Below are 9285 nucleotides of genomic sequence, written 5' to 3'. Positions count from 1 at the left end.
GATACAGATATTGTGACAGAGCCACCAGAACAGATATATGTGGCAGAGCCACCATATCAGATAATTGTGGCATATTTGTGGCAGAGCCACTAGATCAGATAATTGTGGCATAGCCACCAGGACGCTTCCTCCATAGTATAACCCAAGTCCCCATGCAACAGATATATAATCATGGCATACATCATACAGAATCAGATCGTCATGCATTTCAGTCAAAAGTAACCCTAGGGGTATAATGGTAATTTTGCATACATAGGGGTATTCAAGTAATTTAACTATTCTTAAGGTTTTCATACATAACATAGCCATTTACGTACGATCAGAAACACTTACCGCGTTTTCTTACCAATTTGGGCCCGTTGGCCCATTATCCCGTTTTGGCCCATTAAGCCCAAAAATATCGAAATGCACAGAATCGCGCACTCTGCAGTCTTATCACTTTAATTTACCATATACATCAAACTATTAATCTCATGAGCATTCACACACTCGCAAGATCTCAAAATACCGGCTTTTCGACATTTCGGCTTTTCGGCTTTTGCCAATCTAGTCTATGAGAGGGTGTCAGTTACACACCTGTTTGCGACGATATGCTGATGAGATCCACACACGAACTGCCTACAATTGGATTACTAACACGTTAATCTAACTATTCAAACACGAACTACGTATTAACCCTTTACAATATTCGGCCAACCACACCTACAGATCATAGTAAGCTTATAAGAAATCAATAAGCAACTCATTAACAAATTTTTGTCAATGTTTACCACTTAATCATAATTTCACTGCAAGCTGTCTTCCTGAGCAACAGTCACTAAATCATTTATAACTGGAGCTACGAAACTCCAAATCAAGTGTCGTTAATTTTCCCTAAAAATAGACTCATATATCTTCTATCCAAAAAAATTTTCAGAATTTTTGGTTTGGCCAATCAATACCAGATTTTTCTTAAAGTTTCCCATGTTTCACTGTTTGACTAATCTGACCACTCTTCATTACGAATCAAATTTCTCATTGTACAGAATTCAAAATATGTTCTCGTTTATTTCATTTGAAACTAGACTCATTAAGCTTTAATTACATAATTTATTCACCTTCTAACTCATCTCTCACAATTTATGGTGATTTTCCAAAGTCACATTACTGCTGCTGTCCCAAGTAGATTTATTACCAAATCACTCTTTCACACATAACTTGCATGCATGTTATTTAAACATGTATATCACCAATCAATCATCACATATCTATGATTTTACTTAAGTATAATCTCCATTTCATCATTTTAAAGCACAACATGTTAGCCGATTTTTCCCCTTAGCATCTAAGGCACATGCATGCATTGTTTGGCTCAACTTCACCTATCTTCCATTTTTCATCAAAAGAACATGAAACAACAACCATTTCCTTCATTTTAATTCATGACTAAATACTCACAACACAACTAAAAACCAAAATATGCTTCAAGAGTTAAGGTAGAATCAAGAAGAACTCATGAACATCAAGATAGAAGCAAACTACCATGAACTTACCTTCAATTTTCTTCCCCAAGTGACCGAACATTAAAGAGCTTTCTCCTCTCCTTTCTCTTCTTTAACTTTCGGCTATGATGAACAAAGATGGACAAAACTTTGTTCTTTCCATACCTTTTTTTTAATAAAATTTCATATTTCATCCATTTAATTCTTTAATACAAAAGACATGAAATTCCCATCATGGAACATTTACCTAACCCATTATCATGGAACATTTACCTAACCCATTATCAATTTGTATCATAAATTATGGATATCAAGTGCACATTTTGTCTACAACAACATGATGGCTGGCCACTTCATGTAAAATGGGAGGTTTGTCATGCAAATCCTCCTATTTTGCACTCCTATTTATTTGGCCACTTCAATTTAGCCTATAGCATTTTTCAAACATTTTCACATAGGTCCTATTTCATAATTTCACCCCCTTTTTCTTATGGAAGAAAAAAATTAACTAAAATTGCAGGGTTCTATCTTAAGCTTGGGCCTTCTAGAGGCCTACTAGCATAATTAAACCTATGCCAACATTCACAGAATTCCCGAAAATTGGGGTGTTATAGAATATATATATATGGAATTAGCGCATTAAGAAAATATATCAACCAACAATAGCAAACCATAACCAAACTTTATTTTATTCATTAATTCTAGCAACCAAACTATGCTATATAATTTTAAACAAATCAATTGAAAGAGAAGATTAAAAATTTTAAAAAAAATCTAAACATTTCGAAATTCCAGGAGGTCGAAAGCCCTCTACTCGAATACATCGTTATCATCAATTAGGGGCTTGACTACCCATTGTTCATGGATTCAATTTCTATGAAAAAAAATGCAAGAGTAAAAACCAAACCCTAACATTTTAATTCAATGGAAAATTTGGGATAAAAAATTATGAAGATGATGAGTAGATGGTCGTAATCAATTAGGGGCCCAAACACCCATCATTGGTAGATTCAGTTTTTCTGAAAAATAACCTAAGTCAAAATTAAACCCTAATATTTTAATTCTATAGAAAATTTTGGTATAAAAATTAGGAAGATGATGTTTTATAAAATTATAAGATCGAAAAGAAAGGTTTCAACAAATTCATGTTACTTTAAATACTCTACATTCACTAATAAAAAATAGAAAAAAAATCCAAGAGACTTGCCTGCTTCTTTAATCTAAACATATTATCAAATTCTTTAACCCTTTAAAATAAGATCAAAACTTGAATATAACGGTTGGAAAGAGCATTGTAACAATGCTGATATCAACCACAACTAAAAAATTATCTAAAATAATATGATATTCACATCATATATTCTGAAATCTTAATATTTATCGAAAATATGAGATCACCTATTGAAGATAATTTTTGGAATGTAAAGGTAAAAACTTATTAGGGAAATCTCATATTACACCTTAAAAATATGGGTACACTACTCAAATAGTTACTCTAAAATTACTTCATTCATGTTTTAGTCACTCTAATTTTTTTTTGTCAAATATAGCAGTGCCGTTAGTAAGTATTATTGTTTTGATCATTGTCCCATAAAAACCTAAATAGAAAACTGACTAGGATGTCATGTATTGCTGATTGTTCTGTCAATTGTGTATATCTTTTTACAAATCATTAAAGTAGTTTATAAAAAATATATTTAACATTAACTAAAAGTTTTTACTATTTATAAAAGGACCAATAGTAGTCCTTAAACCCAAAATCGTTAAACCTTAAACTCTATTACCATTCTTAAATCCAAAATCAAACTCTAAACCCTAAAACTATTAAGGTTCAATGATTTTGGATTTTGAGACCACTATTGGTCATTTTATAAACAATAAATTTTTTTAGTAATATTATTATTTTTTAAATAACCTTAATAACATGTAATAATATATAACAATTTGTAGAATAATAGTAAGAAAGGAAAGCCTGGCTCCAAGTTGTTTAAGAATAGTGGTGTTGTAACACCCTTTACCCGTATCCGACGCTGGGACAGGGTTTAAGGCATTACCGAACGTAAACGTAAACAAACACACAAAATCGGGCCATAAAATTTCATCCAATTTGAAACCTTTCAACCACATGCAATTTGGCCCTTTAAAGGGCCTACGGCGCCCAAAATGTACACCGGAAGCGATTTGAGACTAAATCAAGAACCTTCGGAACCTTTTTGACACTTGGAAAATTTTCTTGTTTTGGAGAGTCACACGCTCGTGTGGGTAGGTCATGTGGTCACACACACCCATGTGGCTTGGGGCACACCTGTGTTCTCAGCCTGCGTAACTCTCTGACTATGACGTCATTAACCAAAATAAGGTCACACAGCAAAGTCACAAGCCCATGTGCTTAGACCATGTGGCGAATTAAATTCCAAAAATTAAGTGCAAACTTCACACGGCCTGGGCACACGCCCATATCCTAAGGTCGTGCCTGTCACACGGCTGAGACACACGATCGTGTCTCTACCTTTGTGTTTACTACTGGGCATTCTGTTTTGCATTAATTATGGTGCAGGGGACACACAGCCGGATCACACGCCCATGGGGCAGGCCGTATGTCATACACGGCCTAGACACATGCCCGTGTGTCTACCCGTGTGGACAAATTTGAGGCTATTTTCCAAGCCATTTGTCACCCTTAAAATGCTCATTTACTCATTTATCTTAGATGGCATGCAACATAGTATATTTAGTCACTCACAAACTCATAAACATGATTAATCCATGCCTTTGTAATGTCAACAATCACATATCCAAACCATCATATTTTCATATGACATTCCACACCAATTTCATATTCACTCATCATGCTAAACCTACTTTAACTTACTCAATTGTACTATACTTTTAGTCATCCTTATTAGCAATGATTCATTCACTTAACACATGTGCCATTCATCACAGATCTCATCCACAAGCAATCACATCAATCATAATACATTGCATGCATACATAATTGATTAGGGTTACAACCCAAATGATCAACATGAATCATATCACATGGCCATATGCAAAGTGAATCAAATGTTACCATATACCAATACATTTGGCTAAACCAATATGACATATAACAAAAAGACCAAGCCCTTATACGTGCCATACACAAAATATTGAGACTAACTATTCCCAAATGTCCCGTTGATAGTGTGGTCGAGCCTCCGACGTCCTTCGATCCCTGAGCTATCTTGGCAATACTCGGTACAAAATATGGACAATTAATTCGATTTAGTCCAAAATCTTGTTCTTTCCTCGGTCTAGGTCCGGACCCCGTTTTTCTTGATTTTCAAGCTTGAAAAGTTGAAAAACTCTAGCTATGGAGAGTTTGAGAATTTCGGCCATGGAATGAAGAAGATGAACACAATTTTGACTTATTTTTCCTCTTTTATTCTTTTATTAACCAAATGACAAAAATGCCTTTAAGGCATTTCTTTCAAATTTTTCATATTCATGCCCATTTTTGTCCATAATTATAGAAATTGGACAAATTACTATTTAAGGATCTCTAATCAATAATCCATGGCAATTTCATGCCTAAGGCTTCTAGAACTCACAGTTTGCAACTTTTGCAATTTAGTCCTAAATGTCAAATTGGACACTTTATCAATAGAATTTCTTCATGAAACCTTAACACAAGCATGCAATCATATCATAGACCTCATGAGGATCATAAAATAATTATTTTTATTTTGGATTTGTGGTCTCGAAACCATTTTTCTGGCTAGGCCCTGATTTGGGATGTTACAGGTGTTGTTGAGTTTCTTGATCCTTTGACTTAGGATTAGTCAGTTCTATTTCTTGATAGGGGCAGGGAAGGGATATAACTCAGTGGTAGAGTGTCACCTTAACGTGGCGGAAGCAATTAGTTTGAGCCTGATTATCCCTAAACCTAATATGAGTTTTTCTATTTTGCCTTGTCCCCTACCGTGATTGAATAAGAACTGATAAGAGGCTCGTGGGATTGAGTGAGGGGGTAGGAATGGCTGTATTTCTGGGAGCTAACTCTAGGCGAATATAAAACGCATGGATATAAGACAATTTTGAATTGGCTTTGTCTACGAACAAAGAAACTATAAGTAATGCAACTATGAATCTCATAGCGAGTTCGATCTTGGCTCAGGATAAACGCTGGTGAAATGCTTAACACATGCAAGTTGGACGGAAAATGGTGTTTCCAATGGCAAACAGGTGAGTAACGTGTAAGAACTTACCTTTGGGAGGGGAACAATAGTTGCAAACGATTGCTAATACCCCGTAAGCTGAGGAGCAAAAGGAGGGATCCGTTTGAGGAAGGGCTCGCATTTGACAGCTAGTTGGTGAGGCAATAGCTTACCAAGGCGATATCAGTAGCTGGTCTGAGAGGATGATTAGCCACACTGGGACTGAGACACGACCTAGACTCTTACGGGAGGCAGTAGTAGGGAATTTTTCGCAATGGGCAAAAACTTGACGGAGCAATACTGTGTGGAGGTAGAAGGCTCAAAGGTCATGAACTTCTTTTCTCGGAAAAGAAGCAACAATAGTATCTGAGGAATAAACAATAGCAAACTTTGTGCCAACAGCCACGGTAATATAGAAGATGCAAGCGTTACTCGAAATAATTGGGTGTAAAACATATGTAAATGACTTTTTAATATGTTACATCCTAATCAATTTTCTATTTAGGTTTTAACGTCATAATGATCAAAACAAAAATGTGCTATATTTCATAATAAAAAAATTAAAGTGATAAAAATAATAATAAAGTAAATTTAGAGTAATTATACGAAGAATTTACCCCAAAAACATTATATTCCTCGAACCAAGCACAGCTTCGTCGGGTAAATTCTACTTACATAAAAACGAAGTCTTTACCACGGCTCCAATTGCGACTTTCAGAAAACGAGGAAGTCTCCATTTGGCAATTGCAGTCTCAAAATTACTAATAAGCCCTTACTATTTTCCATCGTCTCAGTGCCGTTTTCGTCAAACCGAAATTAACAAATGAAAAAAAGAAAAGAAAAAGAAAGCTTACCCTCGTCACTCTGTCCAAAAGCTTCCGATTCACCGCTCCCCATCTCTCCCTCTCATTCTTAAATCACGGCGCCATCACCATTACCGTTAAAAGAAATGCAGTCAACGAGGTCGCGCCGTAAAGTAGCGCCAGCAGCTGCTGATGGCGGCGACTCCGGCGTCAAATTGGAACAACTCCTACTTTCCTCCGCCATCTGTAACGGCGAGGACCTCGGTCCTTTTGTCCGCAAAGTGTTCGCTTCTGGAAGGCCTGAAACCCTCCTCCATCATCTTCGTCACTTTGCTCGTTCAAAAGAATCGGAAATCGAAGAAGTTTGCAAATCTCACTACCAAGATTTCATCCTCGCCGTCGATGATCTTCGATCTCTTCTCTCCGATGTCGATTCTCTCAAATCCTCTCTCTCCGACTCCAACTCAAGGCTCCAATCAGTCGGCGGTCCTCTCCTTTCTTCCCTTGATTCCTTTGTCGAAGCTCAAAATGTTTCCAAGAACGTAAACTCCGCTTTGCAATCGGTAATTTTGTGTATTAAGCTGACGGAGCTTTGCTCAAGAGCAAACCTTCATCTCTCAAACGGCAGTTTCTACATGGTGTTGAAGTGCTTAGACTCGATCGAAAACGAGTTCCAAGATAAAACGCCTTCGTCCTCTTTAAAAAGGATGCTGGAGAGGAAGATTCCAGAGATTCGATCTCACATCGAGAGAAAAATCAGTAAAGAGTTCGGCGATTGGCTAGTTGATATTCGCGTGGTGAGCCGCAATTTAGGGCAATTAGCAATCGGACAAGCCTCGGCTGCTAGGCAACGCGAAGAAGATCTGAGAATCAAGCAAAGGCAAGCCGAAGAACAGAGTCGACTCAGCTTGAGAGGTTGCGTATACGCTTTAGAAGAAGATGACGACGACGGTGGACTCGGAGGAGACGAGAACGACGGTTATAATAACGGTAATAACGGATTGTTTGGATTTGATTTGACTCCTCTATATAGAGCTTATCATATTCATCAAACTTTAGGACTCGAAGATCGATTTAAGCAGTATTATTTTGAGAATAGGAAGCTTCAATTAACGTCGGATTTTCAAGTATCTTCTATGACCCCATTTCTTGAATCTCATCAAACATTTTTTGCCCAAATTGCGGGGTTTTTTATCATAGAAGATCGCATTTTAAGGACAGGTGGGGGTTTGGTTTCCAAAATGGAAGTTGAGAATTTATGGGAGACTGCTGTTAGTAAAATGTGCTCGGTTTTAGAGGATCAGTTTTCTAGAATGCAAACTGCTAATCACTTGTTACTGATTAAGGATTATGTGAGTCTGTTAGGAGTTACTTTGCGTAGGTATGGCTACCCTGTTGATGCATTGCTTAATGTATTAAGTAAGCATAGGGATAAGTACCATGAGTTGTTATTATCTGATTGTCGGAAGCAGATTGCGGAAGCTCTTGCTGCTGATAAATTTGAGCAGATGTTGATGAAGAAGGAGTATGAGTACTCGATGAATGTGCTATCCTTCCAGTTACAAACATCGGATATTGTTCCAGCATTTCCTTATGTTGCGCCATTTTCATCTACCGTGCCTGATTGTTGTCGGATTGTGAGATCTTTTATTGAGGATTCTGTTAGTTTTATGTCTTTTGGTGGGCAGTTGGATTTCTTTGATGTTGTAAAGAAGTATTTGGACCGGCTTTTGGGTGAGGTTTTGGATGGGGCTCTTTTGAAGCTGATTAGTTCATCTGTCCATGGGGTTTCTCAGGCAATGCAGGTTGCAGCAAATATGGCAGTTTTGGAGCGGGCTTGTGATTTCTTCTTTCGTCATGCTGCACAGCTTTCTGGCATTCCTTTGAGAATGGTAGAAAGGGGTAGGAAGCAGTTTCCTCTTAGCAAAGCCCGTGATGCTGCAGAAGACATGCTGTCTGGGATGCTCAAGAGAAAGGTTGATGGTTTCATGACTTTGATCGAGAATGTGAACTGGATGACTGACGAAGCTTCGCAGGGTGGTAATGAATATGTGAATGAGGTCATAATATATTTGGAAACTTTGGTTTCTACCGCACAACAGATATTGCCTCCTCAAGTTCTTAAAAGAGTTTTACAAGATGTACTTTCTCACATATCAGAGAAGATCGTCGGGGCTTTATTTGGAGATTCAGTGAAGAGGTTTAATGTAAATGCTATTATGGGGATTGATGTGGATATTCGGTTGTTAGAATCTTTTGCGGATAACCTATCACCTGTATTTTCTGAAGGGGATACAAATCAATTGAAAAATGCACTTGCAGAGTCAAGGCAGTTGGTCAATTTGCTTTTGAGCAATCATCCAGAGAATTTTCTGAACCCAGTAATTACAGAGAAGAGTTACAATGCCCTGGACTACAGGAAAGTTGTGACAATTTCAGAGAAGTTAAGGGATTCATCAGATCGGCTATTTGGAACCTTTGGGAGCAGGGGTGCCAAGCAGAATCCAAAGAAGAAATCTTTGGATGCATTGATAAAAAGACTCAAGGATGTGAGCTGATTTTGGCAAGGAGATGTATGTATGTCTATGTTCTTTTACCTTTTTCAATTGCAATCGCGGTTATTTCTTAGTAGTTCATTGCTAATATATTTACTTGATATTAAGGCACAGCATTTATTTATTTATTTATTTTCTTTCCTGGTTGTTTTAAATTAACAGTTGTGAGTTGAAATTTTTGTTGTATTAAATTCTTTTTCGGCAATGAGTGAATTTGTTCGTAGAATTGCATTAAGAATAAGACCCT

General features: G+C 37.0%; 1 protein-coding gene across 1 annotated transcript; it reads left to right on the top strand.

The window, feature by feature from the left end:
- Positions 1-6326: 6326 nt before the first annotated feature.
- On the top strand, positions 6327-9243 carry LOC107925645 (exocyst complex component SEC15B). Its single transcript, XM_016856356.2, has one exon. It carries the CDS (start codon positions 6630-6632, stop codon positions 9039-9041), a length of 2412 nt encoding a protein of 803 aa, XP_016711845.1. The 5' UTR covers positions 6327-6629; the 3' UTR covers positions 9042-9243.
- The last annotated feature ends 42 nt before the right edge of the window (positions 9244-9285 follow it).

The sequence above is a fragment of the Gossypium hirsutum genome, chromosome A12 (assembly GCF_007990345.1).
Source record: "Gossypium hirsutum isolate 1008001.06 chromosome A12, Gossypium_hirsutum_v2.1, whole genome shotgun sequence".
NCBI classification, from domain to species: Eukaryota; Viridiplantae; Streptophyta; class Magnoliopsida; order Malvales; family Malvaceae; genus Gossypium; species Gossypium hirsutum.
The sequence above is the reverse complement of the archived record's forward strand: the minus strand, read 5'-3'. Positions and strand labels throughout refer to the sequence as shown.